Here is a 16,312-nt window from a genome sequence, read left to right on the forward strand (position 1 = left end):
ACGCTGCATCTCCCTGTGCTCCTATTGGACCCCTCAGTGCCCCATTTCTTTGTAAACCTCTTCTCTGTATAGACTTCTGGAAGTCCTCATTCTTCTAGATGAAAAACACAGTCTTGTTTTAACCAAAAAGTCAGGCTGTAAATCTTTGTCCAGTATTGTGCGGGTGAGAGAGCATGATTTGATTTTATGCTGAGTGTCGCGTGAGTTTGTGACTCAGCAGCACACTGGGAATAGACTTGACCTCATTGAGAAGTTGAATTTTCAGCCTGCAGCTCTTCATCTTGGCTGTCTCTCTTGCAAAATATCTAGCTGACCTGCTGTCAAAAACTGATAATTGTCATGATTTGTAGACATCCTTTTTGATTAATGAAAGTAGTCTGTTTTTGAAGTTCGTCGTTATATTTCCACTGTCTATTCTGATGAAATTATGCCCTTTTTCCAAACTAAAGACAAACTAAAAGGAAAACAAATGTATGCATGTATGCATGTATTTAGTGATTTTATAATAGCATTTGCTCGTATGCCCTGTTGTAATCAATATTCTATGAGTATAATCAATATATGTATAGCTATAAGTTTAAAATACAGTCCCAGCCAATCTCCTACAGATTGCCAAAGTCCTTACATGCTGATATGTGCATGTATGTTTATTGTAACATTAAGTGCCCAAACCTATATATTTGATTATTTTTATTTAGAATATTGATATTACAAACCGTCATGCTGAAATGCATTAAAATATTTGTCTTTTCAAAAGTAGAATGGATGACAAATATCAATTGTTTATTTTTAACCACTAAAGTTTTAAATAATAAGTTTCATTTCGATTATATATGAACAGCTTGTATATTTTTTGTTAAATATAATACTTCTGATCGTTTTCGTGAATGACGTTCTTTGGCCAAGAAACAAAGCAGACTGTAACGTCAGCGCTCTGTCTCTCCCCAGTCACTGATGTGGAGTTCAAAAGGCTGAAAGATGCCTTCAAGAGGACCAGTGGCCTCTCCTTCTACATGTCCCAGCAATGCTTCTTCAGGGAGGTGCTGGGAGATGGAGTCCCACCTAAAGTTGCAGAGGTGAGTCACACACCTTTCAGCTAAACTATCTCTATGAAGTGGCCTTGACAATTAAGTGTTTCTCGGCTCTCGCGGGGTTTTGACTCAACAATTTGGGTTTAGAAATGAACCAGTGTAAAATGACCATGATATGCCTGAACTTTATATTTAGTTTTGATAGCGCAGGGCTCCAAAATGAGAATGTCCTTGTTGCCCTGGAGGTGTAAAATGCCATGTTGACCCAGTGAAGAAAGCAGATCATTTCCTTGATCAGGAAGGAACGACGTGAACGTTGCTTTGTCTTTCAGACTTTGTTACTCGTCACTCGTGTTACTTTTGGCCTTCCAGGACTGCAATATCTAAACGAAATGATGTTGTTCAAGTACAAACAGCAATATTGTTTAAGTGTTTATTTGATTATAAAAGAAATGTGAAACAAACAAACTTTTTTTATCTCCTCAGATTTATGGTCTGCGCCTCTCAGTAATCTCGTCCATCGCACTTAAAGGGAGATGTGATTACTGTCCGATTTCAAAATTCAAATCGAGAACATTGCAGAACTCGTCCGCCTTGAACAATTATCAATTTGGCGTTGAATTTTTCCACGATTATCGAATACCGAATTGATTGCAGGTCATACAAAAGTTATTTGCGGCGAGCGCCGCTATGGTTGACATTTGTCTCTTTGAATTTCTCTCTAATCAAGGTATTTTGGGGTGGTCGATTCCAGTTTCCATCCACTGAGGGCACACTCTTCAGTATTTCTCTCTTTACCAAATGTCCTTTACGGAAGTAGTGTAAAGTTTTAAATTCCACTCTTTTTTTTAAGTGTTACTCATCCATCGAATGCCTGCATCATTGCAAAATTCTCTCACCATGTTGGCCAAACAGCTTTATATTGATGTACACAATTCAAAGCTGCTGCAATTTCACGGTTTAAGTTACGACATTATTTTCTAAGTTCGTAAGAGTGTCCTCCAAAATGGTTGCAAGGCCCGCTAGCAGGAAACATGTAACAGTATTGTAGTCAGCGATCATGGATTCGGCCGCTCAGTTCAGAAATCAAAAAACAGCTATGACGCTGATTTAAAAGTACATTTAGTCACTGCTGTTTGAAAGCATTGAAACGTCTGTGCTCCAATGAAACGTTTTTTTTCCAACAACTTAAGTTAAATGAATATCAATGATGCACTTTTTTTTTAACTGAAAAAGTTGAAAATGGTCCAAATGGCTACTGGTGCTTTTGGCCGTGTGTGAAACCTGATCCTCTAGTCCAGGGTGCAGTAACAGGTGATCATTCGGGACGGGCTTTGCAAAGAATTTCATCATAATCGTATGTAATTCCATGTGTAGTCTTTGTCTCACGTTATGCATGACAATAACAGCTATACGTGAGTAATATGAATAACATTTTGATTCTAGAAGTTGTCTTAATTCAGAGTAATTGTCCCGATGATACATTTAAAATCAAAGTTGATGACAGGAATGAAACAGCCCAAATAAATGTCTGCTTCCTCTGGCCAGTCATACATCGCCACTCTAAGCTGAAAGTGATAAGAATTGTTACAAACTGAAAAAGACAAATGTCCCTGTCCTGCACATTGGGCTCAAATTGTGACAAAAATATGTGTCAGCCACCCACTGTAACTATAATTTATGCACTTATTCGTCCAGATCAGAAACAACAAAAAAGTCCCTTTTCTCGTCTTGGATGGGGAACAAGTACGGCCGCTCTCAGCTACCTATGCACTCGAGGAACATTTTATATTGTCTATGAAACAAAAAGTTGTGGCTAATTACACAATAAATGAGCATCTGCTTTCCAGATGATTAGGTTTCACCCTGAAACACAGCAGGTAGCTGCAAGGCCGTCCCTGCAATCACATGGTTAATGGTCTTTTATCCTTTTAGGTGATCTATAATTCGTTTGGAGGCTCATCCAAGGGGCTGCACTTCAACAATCTAATCGTGGGCCTGGTGCTTCTCACCCGAGGTCGCAATGAGGAGAAAGCTAAGTGTAAGCATTTCCCGATTTCAGGGAAAAGAAGAAAATGACATTTCTCTCCCATGTGAATCCGTCTTGGAAATGATTTCAAAGGAAAAATGCAGAGTTTGAAGTTCTCCATTGCCTTTGCGCCTTTCTGCCATGGCAAAACTAATGATCATTGTGAAAAAGGGAGGAGGAGGGATGTCTGGGACTCTGCTTGGTGGATCCTCCAACCTTGTGAAACTGGAAAGCACTATGATCTAGAACAAGCTATGGATTAAGAGTTGACTGTGAAATTTTTTACATTTGTTGTTCTTATTATTACACATTGTTGTGTTGCAATGTTCTGTCAAGCGGTATTTTATTATAGGTCAAACTCCACGTAGGAGGGGAACAAAGAATATAAATCAGGATGGGAAAACAGTCCAAGTAAACGTTATTTAGCCGACAGGTGGCATAACATTAAAAGCAGAGACATATATTGCATGCTGTCTTATACGTATAATCATCCCAAAATGTAAACGCTATGAAGTTAGTGCAATATGCTCATAATACTAATTACATAGCAAAACTTTGCACAAATATTTCTCAAGTCACCGAGAACATGCATAAAATGTGATGCATATTGGCTAATTCCCATTTACAGTGTCACACTATTGTAAAAAAATAAATGACTTATCAGTCCTAGTCAAGAACCCATGAAAATCAACTGAGCCAACAGAAACATTGCAGTATCACGGTATCCTTGACGATTATACGAGGACTATAGTAAAACTTTTATATATTTTCTGTTATTGTTAAAGGTATTATAGCTGTGAATCCTCGATTGAACCAAAATACCAGTCGACCAAATTGTTAAGCCCCCTTGTTTAGGGCCCGTCTGCAAAAGAGGTGAATTTACATATCTGACATGACAGACAAGTTCTTTTTTGTTTCTGCAGGTGTCAATGTATCGTGTGAACATTAATCCACCGGGAATTTATTTGCATTGTTATTCTGAATTTTCCACACTATAGCTCTCTTGACAGAGATGAAGCTGAACTCACGTCTCACATTCTTATGTCTATCAGACCTCTTCAGTCTGTTTGCCAGTGATCTGGGTGGATACGCTGCCAGGGAAGACATCGAAGCAGTTCTGCAAGTCTTGGATGGAGAAGTCCCGGCATCTCTCAGGAAGTGCTTCGGCGAGGTCAGGCCGTCTATCCAACATTTCTTATACATATGTATGAAATGAAAACCAACCAATGACCAAACTGTTGCTCATTTGCCGGTGAAACGAACCATGTCCATAGTACAATGCAGCAAATGAACTCATCCTATGGTTCTAGACTTGATAAACCATTACATTAATGGACAACCAAGCTTTGGAAAGCTGCCTCTTCAAAGATGCGGCCTTTCTTGAACTTCAGTCGAGAATATCAACCAAGTGAACAGTAGACTAGAAAGAGCGTTCAGCACCTTGTAGGTGCTTTGTACATTCAGGCCTATAATGAATCCTAAAGTAAGCGAAGGGGAAACCATCTCCTTCTTATCTGCCCCCTTGACAAGTTGTGACAATCTTCACCTACTGTGAACTTTGTCCCTCCTCAGATTGTTAAACAAAAGGTTATATACCTTAATTTCCAGATGATAGGCCCATCTGGAAATTCCCCCCCGGCTCTCCCCCGGCTTTTTTCACTTTAAACGACAACGCGGCTAATAAATTGATTTTTTTGGGGGCGGGAGGCTAACGAGCTTCACGCCGTTAAAACATTTATCCTCGTCACATGGGACCGATGAAATAACCAGAAAATTCTGAGTCTGTTCAACTCCGACACCAAAGAAGACGACTTTGTCGGTTTTACTGCGCAGAAAGAAGCCCAAGATAGCGATCGGCTAGCCCGTGCGGCTTCTATTTACGTGCGCTCAATAGTCCGTATGTTGCGGTAACTGACATCGCACTACAGCATAGTTAAATATTTTATGAGGATGCCGTGGGAATGATTATGGTGGTTAAAACTCAGCACAGAATTACTTTTGAGAAAAGTTACTCACTCAATTTGGTTACAAAATTAGCGATCTTAAAGGCGCCAGCGATCGGTCAGTGAGAATTTTAAGGGCTTTATTTCCTGTCCAACAACCTGCCAAAGAATGGTCCCTTGGATTTATGTCGAATTTGGGATAAAACATTCAGTGATGGAGTCATTGTCAAGGAGTTCCTGAACGCAGTGAACCCTGAACCCCTTTTGAGGGAAAACAAAAAGAGGAGATTTGAAAAACAAACAAACATAAACCTCTATCTGCAATAACAACCACAAAGAAAAGGGTGCTTTTATCCAGCGTGTTCTAGAACAGATAAATGAAGCCATGCATAAAGCTCCATGCAGGCTTAGCGGTAGATGAGCTCAGTGATGTATCTGTCCGTGCTTCGATAACAGGCGGTGCCAGAATCTTCGACAAGGGCAACGATTGAGTTTTGTGAAGATCTTTTCGTAATCACACCCCTCAACTTGGCATAGTGCTGATGTTGACACGGTGGCACAGATCTGTGCTTCTCTATCCAGGCCAACCTTAATCATAATGATCAGGATAGCAAAACACCATCATATAAACCCGTTTAGATGTCTGTGGAGTCGTCCAGGTAATATTGAATTCTTGTCAAAAGTCAAATCCAAGAAGATTTCGACAAGTAAATAAGTTTAGAGTACAGTGATCCCTCGCTATAACGCGGTTTACTTTTCACGGTTTCGCTACTTCACAGATGTGCATCGTGCATTGTGTTCTGCATTCTGATTGGCTAAAAAGTCACTCCGCTGAGGCTAAAGATGAGGAGGAAGGACTAACACTTGGTCGCTTAGCAACCATGCTGAGAATGGCCACTGAACCTCAGCGAGTAGCTCAAGAATGGGACCCTTTGATGAGCCGTTCATTACAGTTCTCCAACATAATCGATGGTTGCATGTCGGTGGATAAGGATCTTTTTTCAAAGAAGAAAAAAGAGCGACAACAACTGCCTGTCACTATGTTCTTCTCCTGAACAAACACACCTTCAGAAGAAGAAAACACTGCAGAGCGGAGTCAGGATGCAGCGGCTCAGTCTGAAGAGCAGTGAAATACACCCGAGTCACTATTTGTCCGACTGTACTTTGTATTTTTTTCATAATTATTTTTAATTTTCTCCCGTTTAATCCAATGACTCTGGCCGCGGTGGGCGGAGCTAATCTCCGCAATTTGAAGCCTTCTGTTCACATTGATGATTAAAATTATTATTTGACAGCACAGAAGTTATTTGTTGAAAAAAACTTTTATTTGCGAAACAAATGATTGAGCCTGTAAAATAGTTTGTTCTTTCTTTTCAATGTATAATAGAGTATTTAATTTTATACTAATTGTAAAAGAAAATACAGGTTTCTACTTCACAGATTTTGCCTATCACAGGTTCTTTTTGGAAAGTAACCCCTGTGAAAAAACAAGGTTATACTGTAATGGTGTTGGATTGCTGTTGTTGTTGTTGTTGTTTTTGTTGTTGTCTTTTAGATACTTTCACAAGCAAGCCATCTAATGTTTTTGTTTGTGTTGTGTTGTGTTGTGTCAGGGTGACAAAGTGAATTATGAGCGCTTCAAGAGCTGGCTTCTGCAGAATAAAGACGCCTTCACACTTTCTCGATGGCTTCTGTCAGCAGGAGTGTGTGTCACTCTGACTGATGATAGTGACACACCCACCTTCTACCAGACGCTAGCTGGCGTCACACACTGTAAGTTCCATCAACTCTCCACGGCTCTGGTACGTGACTGACAAGCTCCACTCATCACCCAGCCGTACACTTTCTTTCACATTAGTCCACCCCCTCCTCAGCCAGGCTTCTCTAGTTAATGGGCTGAAGTTCCGTCTTTTAGCTCAAGTATTGAAGGGAAGCGGTTGCAATAGACGTGTTCGGGGAACAGTGCAGAACACATTTTATTGCAGGCATAATGAGTTCTGTTTTTTGGCTGCTGAGTTTCAAGAAGTTATTCTCCATCCAAAATGTGTCATGTAAATATTTTGTCCATTGATGTCAACTCTGTGGTCAGTTACTGCATATGTGACAGTCACTACATGTAATGAAGTACATTAAGAAACTGGTGTTGAGTCAAAGTACTCAATTTGCAGCTTTTTAATCAAATTCTTAAAGTGAAGTGCAAAAATGTGTTGATGTAAAAAAAAAAAAAAAACTGATATGAAAGTAACAACTGAGTAGTAGCATATTCTAGCCAAATCAACTGTTTCTTACATTTTTTTAAGAAGGAGAACTGTAGCGTTCAGCGAAACCAGAGTCCTGTAAAACCACAGAGGACAAAGTAGATATGGAAGAATTCTTTCCTTGGTGAAGAAATTACCCGTTATGAACATCATGCCAAGTCAAGACCTTCTGCTGAAGACAAGCGTATCATTGTTCAAGTCATAGGCGGTCATGAATTAGGATTCAGAGGCTTTACAACACAGTGCAAACCATCGGTATCACGCTGAATGTTACCAGTGGTTTGGGAAACTGCTACCTTATGTTGATGCTAAAAAACACCTGATTCTTAAGCGCCTGCTTTCTTATCCATCTGAAAACAGTGTTTTCAAGTCTTCTGTTCCACAGTCTCACTGATTTGAACCTTCAAATTAATGCAACATTTTTACTCAGGCTTTTTTTTTTTATTAAGCTGCTTTTACTTGCTAAATTGATGAAATACAGTTGTAACTTTAACAAAGTTATTTGCAATTATTTGGCTGTATTTCACAAAGCTTGTCTTAATAACTCTCTATATATGATTGATGATAGGAACAAAAAGTCAGTTTTATGTCAATTTCTCCCCATGTGCTAGACATACAGAGGACTCAGAAGATGTTTCTCCCTATCCCACTGTCACATGAAATTAACTGAAAAATAATAATAATGTGCACATTACACATCAAACAATTAACATTGAACTATAAAGTATAAAAGACGCAGATACAATCACCTGTTGCTGAGGTGAAAGGATGACTGAATGGCATAAAAACTGAAATGTATATTTATGTATGTTTCATTTTAATCATAGCCGTCATTATATTGTCTGCATATGGCACTCTTAGGCCATAAGTTTATTTCAATAAATGTTAATCAGTCTGTATTTGTAAACTGAAAGCCATCATTGGCAGTGCTTTTTGTAGTTGCAGGACAAGTAAATTTAGCCAGGCTTTACTTTCTCAGCTAAGGACAGGGGGTTGGAGAGAACCTGTCCAGCAAACCTGGATGCTGCCTTAATCTGCCTGCTTCTAGTTTATCCTCTTATGTGTGTGTGTGTGTGTGTGTGTGTGTTTGAGACAGACAGAGAGAGTGACTGACATTCCTTGATTCATGACAGAGCCTGACACAGACAATCTGATGCCACCTTCCAGGTTTCTGACAGTCACAGTGTTTTTACCGTAGAACTCCTGGGGAATACTGGGCTTTTGGATCAGTTTGACATCGTTTCCGTGAGCGTAGGTGCAGGGAGTTTACTATGCTACACGCTGGTTGTCGCAGCACTTCTCTTAGGATGGTCCATGGATAATGGTATGGTATTTCTGCTGCCATTCCGAGAGAGTTGCACCTTTAGGTGGGTACAGCACGAGTACAGCTACAATCCTGCGTGGTTCACGTGGAAATAATTGGACACTTTGTTTTGTTTTGTTTTTTTCGTCAACATGGTTGCAAACTTTGAGGTTGAGGTCTGACTGAGGTCTTGTTTGACCGGCAATGTGTGTGTGTGTGTGTGTGTGTGTGTGTGGGTTGTACTGTGCTTTCAATACTTTAATCAGCATTCTTTGTTTTGAGGATAATTAGATTAAGGACTGAAGAAGCTGACCATTACACTCATATTGGTTACACCAAAGAATTGCAAGGCTTAGAGTATGTTTAATTAACCAATGCTGCTCAAGTGACGTGGTGGAAATTTACAGTAAATGGAGCGGTAGACAGCATATGTTAATTCCCCTTACATTACAATTGATTCCCAATTTCTTCCCGAACATACTGTATGTATCTCATTTAAGGAGTGTGGTGTACAGATGAAAATGTAGAATTGCTTCAGCAAAATGAGAATTTTTAAATGCTTGTCTTGTCGGAGGAATTGTAACGTCACGTATATTTGCGGAAAAAAAATCCACATGTTGTTAATTCATAAAGACAGAAAATGAACCTTGTCAAGAAGTGGAAGACATCTTGTATCCAGAAGTTGAGCGTGTCTCATAAAAATGTTAACCTCGATTGGAAGAAAGACTTAGTGAAATTGAAAGTCTTAACTCCCATGTGGACGGGATCTTTGAAGCTGTCCTCCATGAGAAAGCGTAAACTCCACCCAGAGGTGGTCAGGTACCGAACCAAAGGTTGCAGCAGCCCACATTAGCTGCTCTGTGGGTGCAAGGATGTGATCGTCAACAAGTGCTGTTGAGCCTTGAGACAGAAAATAGGCTTGTTTCTTTTGTGCTTATTCCCTGCATTAGTCCAGTACTGTCCAGATTTTGCTTTTCTCATGACTTTATGCATGGTTGTCAAGAATATCAACTACACACACATATACATATATGATATAATGCAACAATGCAACAGCATTGGTGGTTTATGATGTTTTCCATGATGAATCGTGTTACAGTGTTATAAAATTATTGTCATGCTATATAAGTCTAGATTATAAATCCATCACTTGTCACTCCATGCTCCCATGTCTTTGTGGTGCGTCTCAGCTTTACAGTTGCTGTAAAAGTGTAACTAAGTTATTATTTCCTGATCACCATAAGAGAAAAACACTGATGAGAAGCTTAGTTCAGTTCCACCAGTGATATTAGCTCTAGTGACTGCAGAGGGGGTTGTTTCTCTGGAAGCCCATCTGCATTTTGTTCCAGGAACCAAAAGCCATTTAATTTATGTGTCCATGTGTTTACATCTATCATAAGCACTGACTCCATGTCAACAGCTAGCTGACCAGCAGTTGAATCCTATTAGCTTAATTGTGGATTAACTTGTTGAATGTGGAGGCTGGCTCATTGACCCCATGTGCTATATTGGCCTGATCTGTATCACTTTGTTGAGTCAGCTAGTCTTCCAGCGATTGCTGTTACATAATCCACCATAATAGCTATAATATGATATGATATGATATAATGTGTGGTCTGCTGCTACTAGGTCAAATGTTTTGTACTTTTTTTCCCAAAAGAGGTGGAGCTGCATTCTAGATTTTGCAACAGACATGATCTTTTGATCTTATCAGCGATTTCAATCCACTAAATTCCCCCCGACACACTTACCAACCGGAGTGAAGCAAGCGTCTAAACCTCGGCCAAAAGCTCCTTGCACAACCCCTTGGTGACAGAACATACACATCAAACCTTTGTTTTGGAAAATTACAAGACAGACAGTGGAGTAAAACACTCGCCAATTATAGCAATGTCCTCAATTTGACAATCAACATGTTTACAGATATGTAATCATTTTCATGACATATGTTAATCCTAGCTTTTTGAGGTTTTTGTTAGATCACTTTCTCATCACAGACCTCAGTAAATAACAGATCAGATAAGCCGCCTAGAGACAAAGGCCTTGTGTAGCGTGGCACTGCTACCTAATTTAGAAAATTTGCTTTTGAACTAAAACAATGATGAAGTAGAGGGCAGAAGCATAACATTTACAGTTTTTTGTTTTGACTTCAAAACTGATACTTACTTTCCCGTTGTGCAGGATGAGCAAGGTCAGTTTCTGCAGCTGAAAACACATCGCTCTTTCTCACTTTAACTCTCTGTAATATTTCAGTGGAAGAATCTGACATTATCGACTTGGAGAAACGCTACTGGCTTCTGAAAGCTCAGTCCAGAACTGGACGCTTTGACTTGGAAACCTTTGTCCCGTTGGTCTCTCCTCCTATCCACGCCTCTCTAAGTGAAGGTAGGATTTGCGTTGTGGTCGTATCGGCTACATTGTTTGTAAATGTTTATACATGTCGTTTGCAGGAATCATATCAAGTCGTTCCTCCTTTTTGTGTTTGAGCATTGAATCCAGCAAGTCATAAGCCAAAAAACAGCTCCCTTCACAGACATGCCTTATTATTGGTCTTTTTTCCCAGGTTTGTTTCACGCCTTTGATGAGAATCGGGACAATCACATTGACTTTAAGGAGATCTCATGTGGACTCTCTGCATGCTGCAGGGGGCCTGTGGCCGAAAGGCAAAAATGTAAGCTTAACTCGTTAGCGCTAAATGTGTCCCGCCGTCCGGTTATTATGCGTGTGTGATACTGAAGGAGCAGGTCGGCATGCTGATGTGCAAAAAATTAATCTGTAAAGAAACAAAGAAATAGGTTCCTTGTTTCCATCATTCACTCGGAATTTCAGCTTCTCAAGCAAGTCTGAACACTCTCCTCTGTAGAGCTCAACAATGTCAAACCATTGTGGTTGTAGAAGTAAAAACCCTCATTCTCGAGAATTATCACGAGGAGCCATAAAACTTTCCATGGAAATATTTTCCACGAATGTCAGCTCATGAAACAGTGATATATTCTCCTGTACAAGCCTAAATGTTACCAGCGTAACCAGTCAGTTTCCATTTATTGTATCGGGAAAATACTACTTTTTTGTGGTTCTAGAGAGCAACAGTCACGCCTCTCATTGGTGGTTATGACGGGTATCCTGGTGAACAGCTAGTCTGATCTGTGTGGACAGACCAGCATGAAGGCCTGTGGTGAATCAGAGAGTAGATTACACATTTTAGTAGGTCCACTCTGTTAAGATATGATGCTTATAGCATCGTATATTTTATTTGCCTTTTTTACTTTGTCCTTGTCTTGGTTTCTGTCTTCCATTGATTTCCGATAGTATTTTTGAAAAGAAAAGAAAATGACTGACTGAAAATCAGTTCTTGACTAATCATATGTACTTGATTTTGACGCTATTATGACAGCTGTCAAATCAATTGCTAAGCAATAGAAAACAGCAGGATAGGATGGAAAACTCCTTGATTGCACACAGCTGACAGCCCAGGTAGCTTCAGCATGACTTAAACAAGGATCTTATGTCCACGTAAAGTCTTTATAGATTCAGCTAAAGCCATAAAGAACTGTTTGTAACAGTCGTATATTCACCCACAATCAATACCTTTAATTAATGTTTAAAAAACCTTACACATGTCTGAAAGTACAACATTTACAAAACATTGTAATTGGGAAACCTTAGGAGTCTATAACCCATGCAGGACACACACTCTGTCCAGATGGGAAAAAAAAAAAAAAAAAAAAAATTGGCTCACGCAAGAAAAGAATTTGAGGACAATGTCATTTAAATCATACATGAGCAAAAAATAACTTCATCAAATCTTATTTTAGTCATGTTTGACAACAGTGTTAAATACCACTTGATTTCGATAGAAACGCATCAAAAAAACCTTTCTGTCACATTTTTCTCCTCCAGGTCTCTTTTCTTTCTTTCTTTATCTATCTATCAAATTTGATACAAGGCATACACTTGGGTATTTTTGCCCTGATATGTTTATATATGATCGCGCTTTCAAATTTTGTCCACATATCAAAATCAGAATTAGAATTCCTTTATCCACCAAGTAATTTTCACAACTACAAGGAATTTACTTTGGTTAATCAGATAATCGTTTGAAAAAGTGAAAAATTGTGCTTTGGCACTACCACTGCAGAAATCAATTTATTGTTTTCTCAATAGATTTTTCATTGTTGGTTATTTTGGTTATAAGGTCTTTGTTTTTGTACATATGACTGATAAGCACCATCCTGCTGGGGAGGAAGCATTATCATTGATGACATCCACAACAAACATCTCCACATGTGCAAATACAGTGGTTATAATGTGTATAACAAAGTCCAAACCACTACTAACAATTATACTTTGACAGAAATCATCTTAAAAGTCTCTGATTATGAAAAAGTGCTAACATACCAGGTACTCATTTATGGTGAAGTGTGGTGGCTGTGAAAATGAAGAAATGAAGCCAGATCTTAACATCATGTTGTATTGCAACCATATACGTGTTTCACTTCTTCAATGATTTCACCGGCAGTTTGCTTCAAAGTGTTCGATGTGGACCGTGACGGAGTCCTGTCTCGGGATGAACTCCATGAGATGGTTGTAGCCCTGCTCGAGGTTTGGAAAGATAATCGCACAGATACACTTCCTGTGAGTAGACAACAATCAAAGGTATTCTTATGGTGCTACTTGAAGTCAAACTAGAAAACTAGTGTCTAGTGTCTTTTTTTAACTGTATAGATACACATTTAGAAGAGTACTTTCAAGTCTGATATTTTCTTTTAACCTCCCTAAGTATTCTTTTGACACCTGATGAATATAAAACTAAGCATCATCTTTTGACATGATGTCGTTTTTGAGAAAAAAAAAAAAAAATCAACATATGGGGAGACTGATAGAACGCAATATGTCAGCCCAATGTGTGAGGCCTGGCATGTGGACACCAGGTCTTAGGAGGTCAAATAGTAACTGCAAAAATGTATAAAGCAGACCCATATCTTAATCAAAGTATGTGACAGAAAGGATTGCAATGCACTATTTTTACTGAGCACATGCACAGCCATGGTGAGCACTGGCCATCAAGAGGGCCTTCTAGAGGGCCTTTAGGAGGCTACTGGTACAATACTGGTCCTTCCAAACCTCCGTTACTCCTGATTGCTCTCTTACTATCAACCATAGCTTTATGACTATGTGGATATATTTGATAACTATATGTTGCCAACCCCTTTGTTGCATCAAATATTGGATGAACAGAGTCAATGACTTTGGGCAAATTTGTGCAACCGGTCAATGTAGTCCTTTTCAACTTTCTCAAGAGGGATTCTTTTGCTCTCTTTTAATTGCATCTCTGTTTCTATTTATACGCATATTTTTTGAGACTGTAATTGTTACAAAGAACTTCCCCTATGGGGATCAATAAAGTATATCTTATGTTTGTAATGTTTTAATTGGCAAAATTTTGTCTTATTTTCTCTTCTCCGTTTGTCTCTTTATGAATTAGTTTGATCATATTTTATGTTGTCGCCGGCAGGAGCTGCACAGTAGTGTGTCAGACATCGTAGAGTGCATTCTGAAGACACATGACACAACCAAGGTAGTGCACGTCTCTTATCACGTGACAGAAAGCCACTTTTTAGTCACAGGGTTGTGAACTTGATTGTGATGCAATTTGCTCTGTCCGTCACCAGTTGGGTTACCTGACGCTGGAGGACTACCAGATCTGGAGCGTGAAGAGTTCGTTGGCCAATGAATTCTTGAACTTGCTCTTTCAGGTCAGTTATTTCTCTTGATGGTGGTTTATTGATTGTGTTATCGTATTTTCAACATCTCAACATTACTTTATTAAACTGCCTTAGGTTTGCCACATAGTCCTTGGACTCAGACCTGCTACTCCTGAGGAAGAGGGTCAAATTATCAGGTATATAAAATCTGGCCCATGTTACACAGTGTACTGTTTCAACAAGTGATGGGTGGTCATCTAATTGACAAAACTCTCCGTGTGTGTGTGTGTGTGTGTGTGTGTGTGTGTGTGTGTGTGTGTGTGTGTGTGTGTGTGTGTGTGTCTCTCTCTCTCTCTCTCTCTCTCTCTCTCTCTCTCTCTCTCTCTCTCTCTCTCTCTCTCTCTCTCTCTCTCTCTCTCTCTCTCTCTCTCTCTCTCTCTCTCTCTCTCTCTCTCTCTCTCTCTCTCTCTAGGGGTTGGTTAGAGAGGGAGAGCAGACATGGACTGCAGCAAGGCCAGAGCTGGTTCCTTATCTCCATGCTGTGGTGGCAGCAGTGGAAAGACTATGTTAAATACGTGAGTTTAGCCAATTTATTCTGAAAAAAAACTGAAAATACACAAAAATACACAAGTGAAATGCAGCCACTCACCAATGTTTGCCTTTTTTATTGAATACCTATTGTATACCTCCATTGCGATATGTCATCCATTTTGTGGGTAAATGATCTTATTGTGCTATACATTTATTAAAAAATGAATAAAACTACAAAGTGGACAATGTAAAATAATAGCAACAACCAACAATTAACAGATACAGTGACTGGCCAAAACCTGTCAAAAGGTTCAAACGTCCTCAGAATGCAGAAGAATCCATTAGTCGATTTTTCAGATTCACTCTCCTCGGGTTTTTAATTGTTTTTTTGTGATATGTCATAATTATCTGATCAACCTGTCCAAGTGTACAGTGGAAATCGAGATCAGCTATATTGGAGTGTTTAGTTCTGCAAAGCTTCAAAGCAAGAAGTAAACAGAAATATCAAATCTAACAGGAATGGCAAGGGTAAAGGTGCCATTTATCTTTAGTTTGAATTAAAAACAGATCAGTTTGGGACATTTTGAAGACAGTTTTACAAAGAATGATTCAAAAGATAGTTTGTGTAATTTTAGCCAGATCAAATGTATCCATAATGTACCATCTTCAGCTCATCCTTGGTCGATTCCTAAATTTTGGAACAGTTCTCAAGAAGTAAGAATCCAAGACTGGCACTAGCTGGCTAATGTGAGACTGATGTGTAAGGATTGGTCAAAAGTGCACATGAAATTTAAGAATCTATCTAGAACACAAGCACATAATGAGTCCATGATTGCACCTCTATGTCTTTTTACTTGAGAATCATTGGCAGTTGTTTGGGCCTCTGTAAGTCAACAAGTAGGACAGAAGAATCTACTGAAGCAGCTTGTCTTTGTCAAAGAGGCAGTAAACAGAAAAACAAGAAGCACATGGGACCTAGAACAGAACCCTGTGGGATCACACCTGAAACTATGGATTTGTATGAAATCATGCAATTCAAATCAGTAAAGTGTTTTCTTGAAGGCGGGAGTGACCTAACTCACAATTTACAGACTTTCCATAATTATTCAGTCTTTCAATATCTCCTCCTCCACCGCTGACGGACTCATTCACCCTAAGCAGTTTCTGTCTCAGGACAAAATGTTCATTTAACACGGCTCGGTCTCGGAAAATCACCATAGTATTATATTTTCTTCATGACAAATAAAGCTGTTTATTATTCACATGTACTCTAGTTGATGATAAATCTGCAACACAGCTCTTCATAGATCTATTAAATTCATTTAAAAGGATATGGTTTGAATGCTTGGTAGGACATGATTTGTCCTGCACACCGTGTGGACCCAAAGAGGGCATTAAAAAGAAATTAAAAATCACTTTTGGCTGTTACCATTAAGTCAAAATCACAAATATTCAATGGTTCTTTTAACTTATTGACAAAGTAAAGTCATAAATCGTAAACATTTCTGGCAC

General features: G+C 39.1%; 1 protein-coding gene across 4 annotated transcripts in view; it reads left to right on the forward strand.

Moving 5' to 3' along the window:
- Nucleotides 1-16,312, forward strand: part of usp32 (ubiquitin specific peptidase 32) — a 52,081-nt gene that overhangs the window by 11,110 nt on the left and 24,659 nt on the right. For 3 of the 4 annotated variants that reach the window (XM_086140885.1, XM_086140894.1, XM_086140902.1), the window contains exons 2-12: nucleotides 949-1,076; nucleotides 2,967-3,072; nucleotides 4,113-4,231; nucleotides 6,617-6,776; nucleotides 10,818-10,949; nucleotides 11,128-11,235; nucleotides 13,084-13,199; nucleotides 14,080-14,142; nucleotides 14,237-14,320; nucleotides 14,405-14,466; nucleotides 14,742-14,844. In XM_086140885.1, the coding sequence (XP_085997011.1) occupies nucleotides 949-1,076; nucleotides 2,967-3,072; nucleotides 4,113-4,231; nucleotides 6,617-6,776; nucleotides 10,818-10,949; nucleotides 11,128-11,235; nucleotides 13,084-13,199; nucleotides 14,080-14,142; nucleotides 14,237-14,320; nucleotides 14,405-14,466; nucleotides 14,742-14,844 (1,181 nt within the window). Of the gene's footprint in view, nucleotides 1-948; nucleotides 1,077-2,966; nucleotides 3,073-4,112; nucleotides 4,232-6,616; nucleotides 6,777-8,469; nucleotides 8,629-10,817; nucleotides 10,950-11,127; nucleotides 11,236-13,083; nucleotides 13,200-14,079; nucleotides 14,143-14,236; nucleotides 14,321-14,404; nucleotides 14,467-14,741; nucleotides 14,845-16,312 lie in introns of those variants that run through there. The other variant, XM_086140910.1, reaches the window with a different exon arrangement.

The sequence above is a fragment of the Fistularia commersonii genome, chromosome 3 (assembly GCF_037954325.1).
Source record: "Fistularia commersonii isolate RoL2024-O1a breed Wild chromosome 3, RoL_Fcom_v1.0, whole genome shotgun sequence".
Classification (NCBI taxonomy): domain Eukaryota; kingdom Metazoa; phylum Chordata; class Actinopteri; order Syngnathiformes; family Fistulariidae; genus Fistularia; species Fistularia commersonii.